The sequence below is a fragment of the Emys orbicularis genome, chromosome 11 (assembly GCF_028017835.1).
Source record: "Emys orbicularis isolate rEmyOrb1 chromosome 11, rEmyOrb1.hap1, whole genome shotgun sequence".
Lineage (NCBI taxonomy): Eukaryota > Metazoa > Chordata > Testudines > Emydidae > Emys > Emys orbicularis.
The window spans coordinates 27,454,775-27,472,417 of record NC_088693.1 but is presented as its reverse complement, the minus strand read 5'-3'; the positions used below and the strand labels follow the sequence as shown (position 1 = coordinate 27,472,417).

Sequence of the window (17,643 nt, the reverse complement as noted above, 5' to 3'; positions counted from 1 at the left end):
AATGTTAATCATAAATAATGTCTTTACCCATATTTAACCTTATGCTGTATATGGGACTGCTATAATGATGACTCTTTGGCCTTCCACATACAAAAGGGATGCAAACAATTGTATTTAAATAGAACTCTAAGTGATTCATGCATTATTTTCTTCAACTATCCATCCAGTACCATTTATATCCCCCACACTTGATACTTGCGTGACATGTTCTTGTATTGCTGTTAAAGACATAAGGTGAAGCTGAATGAAATCTGCTATTTATATGAAGATTCTATTAGACACACTGTTCTTGTTTGTTTCTCCTTCTAGAGACTTTACAGAGAAGCATGGGACAAGGACAAGACTCACGTTCACATCATGCCTGACACTCCTGAAATCCTTTTGGCTAAAGCAAACTTAATCAATACAAGTGATGTAAGTTTGACTCCATACTATACTGGATGTTCGACGAGCTTATGATTTGAAAATTCATTTCATGAATGCAGTCTAAATTGCAGTAAAGTCCTTCAGAATTTATTCTGGAACTCTTGAATTCTTACAACCTTTAACATACCCATGGTCTTTTTCTGGTAAACTTGTTATGTGGAGGGAGCCAATATGGCAGTTATTGGATTACAAGAAAAATCCCAACAAAGCATGCAGTAGGAGGTTGCTATCTTTAGATATGTCCATTTCATCCCTATGCTCAAATCAACATCTTAGATACCTCTCCAATAAAATGTAATTAGTCTAGCAACCTGTGTGGGATAATGTCTAATTGTAGTGAGTTGAATTTTTAGAATTCTAGAGCACCATTTTTTGTCAAATTCTCCTTTGTCATGGAACATAAGAAAGAAATGCCCAAAAGATTTATCACTAGTATTCAAGAGGAGAGGTCATGATAGGTTGAAAACAGACACACGGGGAATCAGAAAATATGCATTGTTGACCTTCTCAGAAGTCCATGTCATTGTGGTCTGGAGCAATGTTTATTAATCAGATTACATATGTAAAGTAAATGACAGTATTGGTTGCAAATGAGTTGCAACCAAAAACTTTTATTTACCTCTCCCCAGTCAAACTATTGCAGTTATGCAATAATTTCCACCCTTAGTTTGGTGGTGGAAAATATTCTGTAGCAAGAATATCACGCAAGACTTTTGACTAATTTCTAGCACCAAGAAAGCCATCCGAGTCCTAAAAATGTGCTTTTTAATTTAAAAACACGATAGCTCGGCTAGCATGCATTGGCAATTGAAAATTAGTAGTAGCCAACTTCATTTGATAAATCCACCCTTGTTTTCTGTACAATGTAAAAAATTGGAATCCAGTTCTTGAACTATGTGTAAAATACATAGCATTTCCTTTCTCTCCAAACATCAACATTGGAATACTTTTCTGCAAAGTGTGCTTGCAATCATTATTGCAAACTTATCTCAACAGAAACTCTACAAGTTAGGATATGAAGAACTGAAGAAGAAAGGCTATGAACTTCCTCGTGATGCCATATCACTCAAGACAGCAAAGGCATCCAGAGACATTGCAAGTGAAGTAAGAGTCTTACTAAACTAAAATAACAGACAGTGTGGTTAAGCACTATGGGGCTGAATCAGTGCTGATTGAAATCAATGGGAGTCTTTCTGTTGGTGTCAGTGGGATAAGGTCTTTCTGTCTTTCAAAAAAGAAAAAGAAGGCATACACTGGATGCTTCAATGCAAAGCTAGTCACCCAACAATACATTGTTTGTTTTTTTCAGTCTGTTACTATATAGATCAGTTAAACCCAGTTTATTATTGAAATTTTGTGGATGACATTGACATTTTATTTCATTTGAAAATTGACATCGTCCATCAGTGACTTAGACTGTGCTATGGAGTTGCATGTAATTGTTTGAAGATGAATATGTCACTCACTGAAATAGAGTTTGAATTCAGATTTAATATTTCATATCAAACCTGGAATTAACCATTACATGGACTGTTATTTGCTAAGTATAACCTGGATCCCACAAACCTGTATGTGAATATTCCCAATGAAGTACACTAAGTCCAGTGGAATTCACCACATAAATTGGGACTACATAGATGAGGAAGGGTTTGCAAAAGCTGTGAACCCCATCCAATGAAATTATAAGGGCTATATCTTCTACTACAGTGGGATTAAGGATGCTCAGCTATTTATAGGAATCAATCATCACCTCATAAGATTAGGTTCTTAGTATGTTATGATAACTAAGGAGTTTCACCAACAGTTTTTACAAAGGTAGCATTTCTAGGTTGAATCTGAAAAAGCATCATTTGTTCTTTTCTTTCTTTCCAACAGTACAAATACAAAGAAGGGTATCGCAAACAGCTTGGCCACCATGTGGGAGCCCGCAACATACAGGATGATCCCAAGATGGTGTGGTCTATGCATGTTGCCAAGATCCAGAGTGACAGGGAGTACAAGAAAGATTTTGAGAAATGGAAGACCAAGTATAATAGCCCAGTGGACATGCTGGGAGTCGTGCTGGCCAAGAAATGTCAGGAACTAGTCAGTGAAATTGATTATAGACATCCTCTGCACAAATGGACATGTCTGCCAGACCAGAACAATGTTGTACATGCCAGGAAAACTTATGATCTTCAGAGTGATGTAAGTCCTATTTTTACCAGCTTTGTGAAAATGGAAGTGTTTTATTAAATATATTTTTGCTCCAATGTCAAAAAACATATTTAAGGGCTATATTTCTGGACTCTTTTGCCCTGCAAAGACCTTTACATACTGGATTGGTGGGTATTTTCAGACCAGTGACAATAGAAATGAACTCTTCTACAGTTAGTAATTAGCAGCAGTCAGCCTACTTTTTGTGTCCTTACTAAGTACTGATCTCCTCTTGAGCAATTTGGAGTTAAGTTTGTTGCAGTGGATTTGAACAGTGGATTGGAGCAGAGTGAGGGCAAGACAATCTGAATTTCATGTCTTTAAATAATTACTATTTTGGCTGTATAAGTGACATGTTAAGAGCTAAAGGGGCTGGGAAGTGCATCCTCATCTGTGACATTTGCCAGATGAAGAGATGGCTGTAATTCCTGAAATGCACATTGAATGTCTAGGTAATCTCCATTATAGTTGTAGATGAATCTCCATCCTGACAGAAACAGAATTTCCAGCAGGTGGAGTAAGATTTCTGTGGAGTAACTAGTATAGGCAGGATCACCCTTGGTTTCAGAGACTGTTTGGGCATGTCTACATTGTAACGTAAGCCCAGAGTTGTACAGCTCGAGTTAGCAGACCCTGGGTTTCTTGATTTAGGGCTTGGGAATTTACAATCATTTTGTATCTCCAGATTAGGAACTTTTGAACCGTGGGTGCCAACCTGGTGTTCTAGTGTCTATGCTGCGGTGTGGAGGCCCTAGTACAGCCACTCATATCCAAGACTTCCTAATGCCCTCCAAAAACATGCTCTCCAACCCTTTGTTTGTGGTGCGCTGTGGGAAAACTTGACTGTCCACCAAAGTTGACTGTCCTGAGAACAAAGAAAGTTGGTCCATGGGATTGTGGGATACTTTTGGTGGACTCCCAGAGCACAAGTCTACATTGCAAAGCAATAGGGATTGAACTGTGGGTCCAGGCTTGACTCAGGCTTGGAACCTCCACTCCTTTGGGGTCCTGGGACCGGGGTCCGAGTTCTGGTTTAGTGCAATTTATGTGTAGACCAGACGGTGGGGGTGGGGGTGGGGGGGGTTGAGCCTGAGTTTGAACCCTGGGCTTACACTGCAACGCAGATATACCATCAGTGTTGAACTAGCCCTGTCAGAGGGCTGTGAGGTGATAACCTCTGTTATCATATGATATTGATTAAACAGTGAGAATCTCTTTAATTGGTGCTGCTTTGCATTGAAGAAAAATGTTCATGTTGTCTAAATAAATAAAATAATGAACTTTCTTGTCTTCCTCTATAATTTCAGCTTTTATATAAATCAGATCTTCAGTGGATGAAAGGCATTGGCTGGTCCCCAATTGGCTCTCTGGATGACGAGAAGAATAAGAGAGCAACCCACATCCTGAGTGACCATACCTACCGGCAACACCCAGACACGATCAAATTTAATAGCCTGCTTGATTCTCTACCAATGGTTCTGGCAAAGCACAATTCTGAAATTATGAACCAGGTGAGTTTTCTATTTATTTGCCATTAGAATTAAAACAGTATAGTTTTTCTGGATGCGAAAGTGTTTTTTCTTAAAGGAAAGTAAGGAAGTTTACATTACAATACTATAGCCATTTCATTGAATGTCAGGGATTTATTTCCATTATAACTGACTACTTTTGTTTTGTATTTTGAGTTTCTAGCACATAGTTAAGGTATATTTTAAAAAATATATTTAATAGTTGCTTATGTTTAAGATCAGAAACATGAAAAAGTGGTTTAATAAGAGATTAGCTTTATGTTTTAACATGTTATTTTATGTTACAAAATAATTAATGTAAAGAGCTAAGCTGTATATTTCCTTTTCAAGGAGGGGAGCAATTATTTATCATGATTGTACAGACAATTGGCCAGCTATACCTAGCAAAGATATTCATATAAATGTCAGGTGAATTGTTACCCAGAAAGTTTCAAGATTCAATAGATCTGTGCTAATTTGCATTTCTTTATCTTCTCAAAACATAGTATCCATACCCTTACTTCCAATCTCTCCGACCTATTGGCAGAGTTTACAGTGAATTGCCATATTTAAAAGACTTAATCATAATTCCAAAATACCTAACAGGTTATTTGTCAGTTAATCATGAAGTATTAAATAATTGAAGCTGAACTGTCATTGTCAAATATAAAGGAAAAAATGCATTTGGTTATGTGTAATGCTTGCTTTATTTACTGTGATTTACTCTAGATTAGTCACTCTGGGTGAAATCTTGGCTTATTGAAGTCAATGGCAAAATTCCCATTTGACTTCAATGAGCCAAGATTTCACCTCTCGAGTGTTATGTCATGCAAAAGTCTCGCTAAAGTCACTGAGCAGACTTGTGGAGTGAGTCTCTAGGTCAGTGCAAACGAGAACTTCTGTTGTTATTTTAGTCTTAGTTATAGTTGTTATGGACTGCATGAAACTCTTAGGATTGCTGATCTTGATCATGCTTATTCAATCAGAATTATATCTTACCCGAATAATGACTGAAGTCTTCATAATTCCAACATCTTATTACATTTGCTGTTTGCTTTTCAGCGCTCATATACAGAAGCTTGGAATAAAGACAAAACTAGTATCCATGTGATGCCAGATACCCCTGATATTGTATTGGCGCAGCAGAACAAATTGAATTACAGTGAGGTAGGTGATGCCTTGCTTAAAAATTAAAAGGCAGTATGTGAGAATATTTAGATGAAAAGAAAATGCATTATTTCTGAAATGTAATGAATATTTGTTATGATTTTAGAAACTGTACAGACTTGCAATGGAAGAGAACAAGAAGAAAGGCTATGACCTACGAGTAGATGCCATTCCAATCAGGGCAGCTAAAGCCTCCCGAGATATTGCAAGTGAGGTAAGTAAACTTGGACCCTCTCCTCTCAGTTTCAGAGGTCTCAACATTGTAGTGAGCAGTTAAGGGCATGTTTCATCAACACAATCGTGTAACACACTTTCCAAACAACACACTTTCCAAACAATAAATAGGAGTGCAACTGGAATAAATCTTTATTACAGTTCCTGTAGGTCTGTACTTACTTTATCTGTGGCAAGGTTCCACTCCCAGTATCTGTTGTCTAATTTGAGGATCTCTGTTTGATGGCTTGAGGGGTGTGACAAATGAAGACATCTTGTCCAGTTTTGATTCTAACTAATGCCTCCTATTTAATAATTGCTTGTCAATATTTTTAGCTGAAATAATCTTTTTGTTGTAGTGAAACCTTCCAATACTGCCTGTCAGACCTTCCCAGTAACAAATCCACTTAATTGAAACTGGCGTTTGGAAAAAAGTGTGTTTCACCTTGTTAACTAGTAGACTTTATGCAAAAGCATTAAACAAATTGGACTGAATTTTAGGCTAAATACTAGTTGAGAAATTGACATGGCCATGACCATGTACAATGGCTTATCCAGTCACAGGGAGAAGTTTTTCCTTTCAGAGACTGTCAAGCTGAACTATTATTGTAGTATGTTGAAGGTCTATGTAATATTTTGATACTTAGTAACCAAATTTAGAACCCATTTAACAATATTTTCTAATAAATTTGCTAGGCATATTTGTTTTTATCTGTTGCATTTTAATTTTCTTGTTGTTTCTGTAAAATTGCCAATAAAGCACTTTGTGTTTAAGAACATCTTAACGAGGTTGAGGCTGTTATCTGAGGAAGTAACTGATGGGCACCTCATAGAGAGAATCTGACTTCTGACCTCAGGGGAGCCTGACCAAGGAATTAGAAATAACTTCCATACAATATCTCAGGCAGAGGAAGCTGTAGTTTTCCTCTCCAAACACTCCAAAGACCTAGTCACAAAGACATCTTATTACTTCCATGTTTAAGGAACTCTTGTGTCTAAACTTCTTTTTAAGTGCAGGGAGCCCTACGAGCTCATGATGAAGTCCTCCAGGGAGTTGCTATAGGATTATAGGATGTTTTCTTAGCCCCCACCCCTGAATCTTTCTTTCTTAAACTTTTTTTTTTTTTTTTTTTTGCCTACAGTACAAATACAAAGAAGGGTATCGCAAACAGCTTGGCCACCATGTGGGAGCCCGCAACATCCAAGATGATCCGAAGATGGTGTGGTCTATGCATGTAGCCAAGATCCAGAGTGACAGGGAGTATAAGAAAGATTTTGAGAAATGGAAGACCAAGTATAATACTCCCGTGGATATGCTGGGAATTGTACTTGCCAAGAAGTGTCAGGAACTGGTTAGTGAAGTTGATTATAGACATCCTCTGCACCAGTGGACATGTCTGCCAGACCAGAATGATGTTGTACATGCCAGGAAAACTTATGATCTTCAGAGTGATGTAAGTCCTACTTTTACCAGCTTTGTGAAAACTGAAGTGTTTTATTAAATACCTCTTTCCTGCAATGTCAAAAAACATATTTAAGGGCTGCAATTCTGGACTCTTTTATCCTGCAAGGACCTTTTCTGCTGCATACTAGATTGGTGGGTTATCACAGTTTCAGGTCAATTGCACGTGTATTCCCCTTCCATGGTCCAGCAAGGGGGCACCCACTTTAGGCTTCTGGCTCCCACCCATCACCTCTTTAGGATGGAAATCTGCATCTCAATCCCCACTGACTGGGACTCCCTGCCTACAAGTGTCAGTGTCAGACTCCACCAATTTGGTCTACTTAAGGTATCCTCTCTACACCTATGCACATTATACATCATTTGAAAGTGTATTATGTGTAGTTTAAGATGAGGAATGATGTGGAGCTGTCAAGTGGTGCCATTACCACAGAAACTGGGATAAACAGTGACACCATCAACATGTTAAAATAGCTACTCTGAAATATTTGCTTTTGTTTGTTATTTTAACTCTATGCATTATTTCAAGATGAAATTGAATTTCTCTGTCACTTCAAAGCATCACAACAACAACCTAAAGGATAAACATCTATTAATAATTTTTACAGGTGTAATGTAGTTGTGTTGGTGACATTTCTAATCAAAATCATGATCATCATCTTGTTCATAATTATGGTCTCTGTTGAGAGTGTGTGGGTTATCATGGTCTTCATTGCCTTGCCATGTACACAGTTCTGTGCAGGGTAGATTATTCTGATTACAGACACAGCTGATTGTGCAGGGACCCCTATTGGCATATGTACAAAGAAGGTCTTGTAAAAGCTCAGATGCCATTGGGCCCTTGAACCATACAGGAAGTAGTTGATCATCCATATTTTTCCATCCATGATGCAATGGTGATCCAATATCTGGTCTATCTATATACAAAGTTATCTAAATCTTTAACATTCTCTTCAAAACTGTCCTTCTAATGTGGGAGTTTAGTAAGTGACTTGTCCTTTTCAATGGTTAGATTGAGGCGCAAAACAATTCAGGTCTCTGTGGGTCTCCTTTTCTTACTCGCTCTGGTCATACAGCACCGCTCTCAACTTCCTGGCTGCAGAAATTATGGCTTGTCCATCATTTTCTCCAAATTTGGCAAGATCTCTGAAGCAGTAAGCTCCCTTACTAAACATCTGTATCAGTGACCTAATTACTATGGTTCTTTTGACATTAAGAGACCCAAAAGCCATATTGGTTCCTACTTCAGGAAGTGTTGCCTTTCTTATTAACAAGAGAACCAGCAAAGACTCTGGCAGACTCCAATTTCTTTACTCCCAAGGCCAAGTGAGTGGACAGATGGTACCAGGTTCCTCAGGAAGGGTTTGAGCATTTCTTTACTCATTCAGTTCCTGATTGTCTGGTGATAGCAGCTGCTAATGAGCTGTCTTGTCAAACCTTTACACTTCAGCTACAAAAAGGATGCAATTTAGGCCACAGCATTATTCTAGACCCTTTTTCCAACAGAGACCTCAATATCCCACTAAGAAGAGATCAAACTTCCTAGACATCACTAGCCATATTCTACTGTGGTGGGCTATTCTTACCAGACATCTGTGACCTCAAAGCAGTTGCTTTGACTTTTTGATCAAGGTCAGCATACTGATGATATCTCCTCCCTTTGGGTCACACCTATCCCTTTTTTACTGTGCTTGGGAAAACATTGTGTCAGACAAGTTGCTACTCAGCATGGTAAAGAAGGGCTATGTTATCCTGTTCCTTTCCATTCCTTTTCCCAAACCACCTTCTCTGTCCCTTTTCAGGGACTCCTCTCATGACACCATGTTACTTCAGGAATCATGTTTTTTTTCTAGAATTGGGAGCCACAGAGAAAGTACCTTACTACCAGAGGAAAAAGCTTCTATTTCCAGTACTTCTCAGTCCCAAAAAAAACTGAGGTCCTCCAGCTCATTCTAGACTGAAGAAAGCTGAACTATTTAATCAAAAAGATCAAGCTCAGGATGGTCCCCCTTACTTCTATTATCCCTTCCCTGGAGACTGGTATGGTGCCTGACAAGATGCATACATCCATGTGGCAATACATCTCTCCCACAACAAGTACCTTTGATTTGTGGGAGGCACCAACCACTACTAGTACACAGTGACCCCTTTCAGTTTATCATCAGCCCTGAGGTTCTTCATCAAATGCATGTCAGCAGTAACAGCCATCTCTATCATTTGGGCATTCAAATATTTCCTTACCTGGATGATTAGCTGATCCAGGCATCATCAAGCATCTGGGTCCTAGTCATCAGACAAATATTCTCTCATCTAGATCTGAAATTAATTTGGAGAAATCTCAGTTACAACTCAGTAACTGCATAACTTTATAGGAGCAGAGCTCAATGCTGGAACAACCATAGCTTATCTGTCAAGGGAGAAGCATCAGTCTATAGCCACCCTTACCAATGCCCTCAGCTTCAGCACAATGACAACAGTGCATAGCTGTCTTCTGTTCCTGGGCCTCATAAATGTACATAATTCTGCATGCCAGACTTCACCTTTTCTATCTGCAAGCTTGGCTTCATTCAGTATATCATCCTTCCAGGCACCATCCGAACATGCAGATTTGCATACATGCTCGAGTGCTTTGCTTTACTTTACAGGTGGGTGGGTGGTCCTGAGGAATGTGTGCAAAAGGTTTCTGTTTTTCTCTTTGAACAGACCATGACTTGGTAACAAGCCTCCACCAAAGGATGATGGAGACATAGAACCATAGAATTGTAGGACTGGAAGGGACCTCGAGAGGTCATCTAGTCTAGTCCTCTGTATTCATGGCAGGACTAGTATTATCTAGGCCAGACCTGACAGGTGTTTGTTTAACCTGCTCTTAAAAATCTCCAATTATGGAGATTCTACAACCTCCTTAGGGAATTTATTTTAGTGCTTAGCCACCCTGACCCTAGTTTTTCCTAATGTCCAACCTAAAATGCCCTTGCTGCAATGTAAGCCCATTGCTTCTTGTCCTGTCCTCAGAGTTTAAGGAGAACAATTTTTCTCCCTCCTCTTTTTAACAACCTTTTATGTACTTGAAAACTGTTGTCATCTCAGTCTTCTCTTCTCCAGACTAAACAAATGCCTTTTTTTCAATCTTCCCTCATAGGTCATGTTTTCTTGACCTTTAATCACTTTTGTTGCTCTTCTCTGGACTTTCTCTAATTTGTCCATATCTTGGTCAACCTCAGACACAAGGTCTTTGTTCTGCTTCAGCTTCGTGAGCACTCTCAGAAGGAGAAGAGATGGAGAGAATGCATATAGGAACTGACCGGACCAGGAAAGAAGAAAAGTATCTGCAATGAAACACGGTCTGTGGCCAGCCCTGGAGAAAAACCTGGTCAACTCAGGAGATTTCCCTCAATATAAATTTATTAGAACTCTAAGCTATTTGTTGGGCCTGTGAGATATTTATTCCCTCCATCGAAAACCAGGTGGCGGAAGTTCTCAGAAACAACACTACAGGGAGGTGCAAGTTTGTCTGAACTGTGCCAGGAGGCTTCCTCCTTTGGAATCTGTGTATTCATCGCAATGTTTCCCGGAAGGCTTTTCACCTTGCAGGAGTGAGAAATACACTCCTAGTAGACACCCTTAGCTAGGTTTACACAAAGCATCACATGCAGTCAATCAGGAAAGACATTCTCTTCCAGGTTTTTTGCTGCTAGGGTACCCAGTAATAGACTTGTTCATGACCAACCTCAACAAGTGCATGAGGTTTTTCTGCATGAAGCTGAAGCACAACAAATATTATTAATCCACGTTGCACAGACATGGCCAAGACAATTTTGGTTCATGGATCTGCATCACCTGTTGATCAGTTTATCGACAATTCTACCACTAAGTACTGAACTTCTGTCACAGAAGCAGGGCAGATCTCTTCATCCAAATCTCAAATCTCTCCACCTTACTGTGTGGATCATCTCTTAGTTGAATACTCATAAGAAAACCTGTTTCTGAGAGATGTGGGCCATTTTGGTGAGCTGCAGAACGGAATCCACTAGAGCCACATACACATCAAAGTAGAAGAGATTTTTCTATTTGGGCACAATCCCGCATTACCCTCAGACTAAGGTTATGTACATGGTGGGTATCTTCTGCATCTGAAATCATCAGGCCCCTCAAATAGTTCTGTGGGAGTTCACCTGCTTTTTACTTCGGCAGTACACCTGCCAATAGACAGGTTTTCCATTTTCTCGCACCTTCTTGTTTCTTGATTTTTAAAAGGCCTAACCAACACTTACCCTCCTGTGTCAGTTCCGGTACACAGCAGCAACATGGTCATCTGTACATACCTTTTCTACTCATTATGCTATCATGCAAGGCTCTCGTGATGATGCTAATTTGGTAAGTTGCTGCTACTGTTTCTGTTCAGATGATCAGAAGTCCCTTTACTTGTAATGGAACTGCTGTTGAGTCACCTATCTGGAATGTATATGTGTCCAATCACTCAAAGGAGAAAAAGCATTATTCACCTTGCAGTAACTGTTGTTCTTTGAGATGTGTTGTGCACATATACATTCCACAACCCTCCTGCCTTTCCTGCTACTTGGGTCATTGCTTATAGGAGTGTGAAGGAATGGAGAGGGAGGCAGTGCACACGAGAACATGGTCACATGCATGGCCTTGTGGTACTGCTGGTAAAAGTCTTTGACTCGAGTGCACTGGGAGCATATATACCTATTGTGGAATGTATATGTGCACAACACATCTCAAAGAACAACAGTTACTGCAAGGTGACTAACCAATTTTTTTCCCTTGTATCCAGCCTTCGATCCTGTCCAACACAGTCTTTCTGCAGTTTTGACACGTTACAGTTATCATATCTGTCAAAGACTTCAATTACAGAATTAGCTGTGTCAAATCCATTTAGGACCTGCTCATATTCTTAGAAGCCAATTTATCAACTATGTGGCATTTGTCTCCAGCTATCATTTGTATGACAGCCGTGGCATCTCTGATGTACACTGCAGTTTCCTTGTTGCACACTCTTAGCTCATGGTTCTTTTAGCTTGAGTTTCCAGCTGTGGCCCTAATTTAGCTTTGTCTGTTCTTCTCATTGTTCCATCAAAATGGTAGAAGTACATAGGCACAGATCCTGTTGGGTGACTAAGATCACTTGCCCTTGAAATGTCTTCCCTGCATCTTGCTGAGGACAAGACTCTGGAAAACAATTTTTGGACTGATAGCTGCTGCAGTTGTCCCTCCCTTGCCTGGCTTAAATTTGGTCATCTACACCATGTCAGCAAATTTTTTGATGCCAGATTTCCTGCAAATCTGGCTGCAAAAGCTATATGTGCTATCAGAATCAAGAGCATTTCCCCCAGATCTCTCCATTTGTTCTTTGCCAACATGTGCTCTTTTCAGCAGAGACTCTTGTGCATTTAATGTTACATGCAATTCAGTAGATATGTTGATAAGCACATCTGGATGTGATTCATGGTCAAAGGGATTTATCATATTGTTGAAGACGTGTGGTAACAGCTGTAACATGCTCTTCATCTCTCTTCAGTGCAGAGGCAAGGACTTGTTAGTGCACTTTGTCTTCACTACTTCTTGCTAGAACACTTCTTTCTGTAACAGCTTTTCCACATTACTAATATGAATGTGTGTATTGTCATCTCTAACACTAATACTGACCTGTGTGTGTCACTGAATTAAAAAGTTATTTTCTAGACTATTTCAGAGGCTAGTACTGCATACATAGACAGTTACACATAAAAAGCTTCTACCAGGCAGACTAGATGCTACACTGTACGTACAAAAGCTTACAAATGGAGAAGGAATTGGGAATTCATGTACATTTATATCTATCCTTTATCCAGTACAAACTATGGACATAAAATCTACTGCTACTGATGCACAGCCTTCCGTGTGCGACTGATCTGGTCAGCCAATTTCAATTGGAAATGTATGAAACTATTATAATCACTTGTGAGATGCTTTGACAATTAAGAATGCAGTGTGAAAACATTTCATGTTAGTGTATTGCAAAATATTGATATTTGCCATTTTGGTCACATGCTACACATCTTCACCATTTCTTTAAAAAAATACTTGTCTGTGCAAAACCAATAAAAAAAAATCTTTTAATACATTATCATTTGGTAGCTTTGACCAACAAGAACCACATTAAGTTGTTTAAATCAATCCGTAAAAATGTGGTCCTAGTCAGGTTGCAGTGTTTCTGGAACTGTGCAAAATGTGACAGTTACTGATTTTGGTTATTGTTGTTTCACCTTGGCTACAGGCTTATGACGCCACTTGACAGCTCCACATCATCTAAACATACTTAAAATATACTTTCAAATGATATACGATGTGGGTGTGTGTAGGGTGGACCATTGCCACATGCCTATATGCCCAGCAAGACAGATTGCTTAAAAAGGCCAGTTCCTGCGCTTTCTTTTCTCTCCAGGTTCTATGATCAGTGTTTTGCCTGCAGTTATAAGTTACCACACAGCTCCTTCTAAGCAAGAACATTTTTTTCATAAAGTAACAGCATTACTGTCACCGCTGGGTTGTGGGTGGTTAGACCTAATAGCCAGAGCCAGAGTCCGCAAGACAGGAGTCAACTGTGTCAGGATACTAGGAGATCAGTAGCAGGAGACAAACTGGAGGTCAGAACATGAATCAGATGCCAGAAATCACGGCTGGTCCGGATGCCAGGATATCAAATGTGGGATGCAGGAAGCACAAGGCACCCAGTCCAAACCGGGGTGGAGCCCAGTTGTTCAGACAGTTTCCTGTTAATAGATGAGCAGGCCAGTCAGCTGATCCAGGACTCTGCCAATTGGACTGCAGGGGGGGATCCTCAAACTAGGCTGGGTTTCATGGTTCCAGGTAGGTAAGCAAGCATCAGCAGGCTGCCAGATGGAGGGTTGGAGCATGACTGTTCCTATAAACCTTACAGACCCAAGTTCGAGACCCGTGGGCTATGACAAATACAAAGAAAACATATTAAAACAATAAAGAATGTACGTGCATGCTAAATAGTTTACCGCAGGTTGCCCACTAACACCAACCCCTGGCTCAGGAAGGTACCAGTCCTTCATATCCCACTGGATTTTCCCCAGGGGTTGCAAATTAATCTACACCTGGCAGTTCAGCTGTTTCTTTGTACATCTTGGACCTTTGGTTGCCAGTCTCCAGAATAGGTAATCAGCAGACCAGGACTCTCTCCTGAGGGTGCGGCTTCAAAGACTGGGTTTTTGCGTAGCCAGAATTGTAAAATTTGCATTAATCTCTCCACAGGAAATCCACTTAACACCTATTGTCCCAAAAGTCACTGCATGTCTGGCACACTTCCAATAGAGTCCTTTGAATTCCCAGGTCTGACATTCCTCACATCTCCCCCGTAGAGAGGTTACATACAGTCCCAACCCACACTAATATATAAAGTAAATATGAAAAGGTCTTCCAAGGTGATTGTAGGAAATTGCCATATCTGTGAGGTGGGTATTTTTGGAACCGTGACAATAGAAGTGATGCCTTAATTAGCTCAGAATTAACAAGAGGCAGCCTGCTGTTTGCATCCTTACTAAATATGGATCTTCTCTTGTGCAGTTTGGAGTTAAGTTACATTTTCTGCAGTGGATTTCAACTCTCCATAGAGCAGAGTGAGGGCAAGACAATCTGAGTTTCATGTCTGTGAATATTTACTGTTTTGGCTGTATAAGTGACATGTCCAGAGCTTGAGGAGGTAGGAAGTGCCTCTTCACCTGTGACATTTGGCAGAAGAAAAGAAATGGCTGTTAATTCCCAAAATGCACGTTGAGCGTGTAGGTTATCCCCATGCCAGTTGAAGATGAATCTCCACCCTGACTGAGACAGAACTTCCAGGGGGTGAAGTAAGATTTTTGTGGACTAACTGAAGTGGGCAGAATCCACCTTGGGTTTCAGAGTCCATCACTGTAGAAATAGCCATATCAGAGGATTACAAGGTGAATACCTGTTGTCATTAGATATTGATTAAACATTGAGGCTCTCTTTAAGTGGTGCTGCTTTTCTTTGAAGAGAAAATATTCATGTTGTCTAAATAAAATAACAAACTGTCTTGTCTTCCTCTGTTATTTCAGCTTTTATATAAATCAGATCTTCAGTGGATGAGAGGCATTGGCTGGTCCCCAATTGGCTCTCTGGATGACGAGAAGAATAAGAGAGCAACCCACATCCTGAGTGACCATACCTACCGGCAACACCCAGACACGATCAAATTTAATAGCCTGCTTGATTCTCTACCAATGGTTCTGGCAAAGCACAATTCTGAAATTATGAACCAGGTGAGTTTTCTATTTATTTGCCATTAGAATTAAAACAGTATAGTTTTTCTGGATGCGAAAGTGTTCGTTTTTAAAGGAAAATAAGGAAGTTTACATTACAATACTACAGTCTTTTCATGGAATGTCAGGGATTTATTTTCATTATAACTGAGTACTTTTGTTTTGTATTTTGAATTTCTAGCACATAGTAAAGTATATTTTTAAAATATATTTAATAGTTGCTTATGTTTAAGATCAGAAACATTGAAAAGTGGTTTAATAAGAAATTGGCTTTATGTATTTACATGTTATTTTATGTTGTTGCAAAATAATTAATGTAAAGAGCTAAACTGTATATTTTGTTTTCAAGTGGGGGTGCAACTATATACATATTTATCATGATTGTGCAGACAACTGGCCAGTTATACCTAGCAAACATATTTATATAAATGTCAGGTGAATTGTTACCCAGCAAGTTTCAAAATTCAATAGAACTTTGCTAATTTGCGTTTCTTTATCTTCACAAAACGTACCTCCTGTCTCTCTGATCTAATGACAGTTTATAGTGAATTGTCATATTAAAAAGACTTAATTATATTTCCAAAATACCTAACAGGTTTTTAGTCAGTAAATTATGAAGTATTAAATAATTGAAGCTGAACTATCATCATCAAATGGAAAAATGCATTTGGTAATGTGTAATGCTTGCTTTATTTACTGTGATTTAAACTAGATTAATCATCCTGGGAATCTTGTCTCATTGAAGTCAATGGCAAAGTTCTCATTGATTTCAACAATGTCAAGTAGAATATCACTCAAAAATCTCACTGAAATCACAGAGTGGACTTGTGGAACAAGGTACTAAACATAAGTGAAGGTCTCAGTGAACTTTATTCGTTAGTTAGTAAAATTCAGTAATTTGCAGTGGGTCTTGAGGTAAGTGCAGAGAAAACTTCTGTTATTTTAGTTTTAGTTACAGTTGTTCTGGACTGCATGAAATTTTTAGGATTTCTGATCTTGATTACGCTTATTCAGTCAGAATTATATCTTACCCTATTAATGACTTAGGTCTTCATGATTTCGAACATCTTATTATATTTTCTGTTTGCTTTTCAGCGCTCATATACAGCAGCTTGGAATAAAGATAAAACTAGTATCCATGTGATGCCAGATACCCCTGATATTGTATTGGCGCAGCAGAACAAATTGAATTACAGTGAGGTAGGTGATCCTTGCTTAAAAATTAAAAGGCAGCATGTGAAAATATTTAGATGAAAAGAAAGTGCATTATTTCTGAAATATAATGAATCTTTTTTATTTTTTTAGAAACTGTACAGACTTGCAATGGAAGAGAACAAGAAGAAAGGCTATGACCTACGGGTAGATGCCATTCCAATCAGGGCAGCTAAAGCCTCCCGAGATATTGCAAGTGAGGTAAGTAAACTTGGACCCTTCTCCTTTCAGTTTCAGAGGTCTCAACATTGTAGAGAGCAGTTGAGGGCATGCTTCATCAACACAATCATGTATCCAGCAACACACTTTCCAAATACTAAATAGGAGTGTAACTGGAATAAAATCTTCCCTACGGGAACTGTAGGTCTGTCCTTATTTTATCTGTGGCTAGGTTCCACTCCCAGTATCTGTTGTCTGAGGATCTCTGTTTGATGGTTTGAGGGGTATGGCAAATGAAGTAATCTTTTCCAGTTTTGAGTCTAACTACTATTTCTTATTTGACAATAATTTTCTACTCAATGTTTTAAATGAGTTAATCTCTTTGTTGCCATGTAACCTGGCATGATTTGGAGGGCTGGGTGGCTGAGCGGACGCGGAGCTGGATGGGACTGCTCCGATGGCTTTCCCTCCAGGGGAGGGCACTGGTGGTTAACCAGCTGGTCCTGTCCATGCACTGGCACTGGCTCAGCAGCCTGAGCTTGCCCCCGGGTATCCTGATCCGCCTCCAGAAGCTAATTCTGGAGTTCTTCTGGCCGGGGCTGCACTGGGAGGTTCTGAGTCTTCCCCTGGAGGAGGGCAGACAGGGTCTGCTCTGCCTGTGCAGTCAGATCCATGTCCTCCGCCTCCAGGTCCTGCAGAAACTCCTTCATGGTGCAGGTAGTTTGGCGTGGAGTGCGCTGGCGCACATCTTTTCCTATTGGCTCCAAGGGCTCCATTACGACTAGCAGCTCTTTTACCTCCATCCAATGGATCTTCCATGGGACCTCTCTGAGCTGCTGGTTTTCTACCAGGACCTCCTGCGGACCAGGAAGCTGATCTCTGTGACCAGGTCCATGGTGGCCTCTGAGGGAAAAGATCTTCTCATGGAACCCCTGATAGACAACCCCCAGCTCAGTGTTCAGGTGGCAGAGTCCCCCTTGGTTTACCG

At 39.8% G+C, this 17,643-nt stretch overlaps 1 protein-coding gene across 1 annotated transcript in view; it reads left to right on the top strand.

Moving 5' to 3' along the window:
- The window catches only part of NEB (nebulin), a 201,774-nt gene that overhangs the window by 62,067 nt on the left and 122,064 nt on the right, over nt 1-17,643 (top strand). Inside the window, exons 46-55 of the mRNA XM_065413682.1 lie at nt 310-414; nt 1,423-1,530; nt 2,302-2,613; nt 3,930-4,133; nt 5,193-5,297; nt 5,404-5,511; nt 6,653-6,964; nt 15,081-15,284; nt 16,380-16,484; nt 16,590-16,697. Coding sequence (XP_065269754.1) covers nt 310-414; nt 1,423-1,530; nt 2,302-2,613; nt 3,930-4,133; nt 5,193-5,297; nt 5,404-5,511; nt 6,653-6,964; nt 15,081-15,284; nt 16,380-16,484; nt 16,590-16,697 — 1,671 coding nt within the window. The remainder of the gene's footprint in view (nt 1-309; nt 415-1,422; nt 1,531-2,301; nt 2,614-3,929; nt 4,134-5,192; nt 5,298-5,403; nt 5,512-6,652; nt 6,965-15,080; nt 15,285-16,379; nt 16,485-16,589; nt 16,698-17,643) is intronic.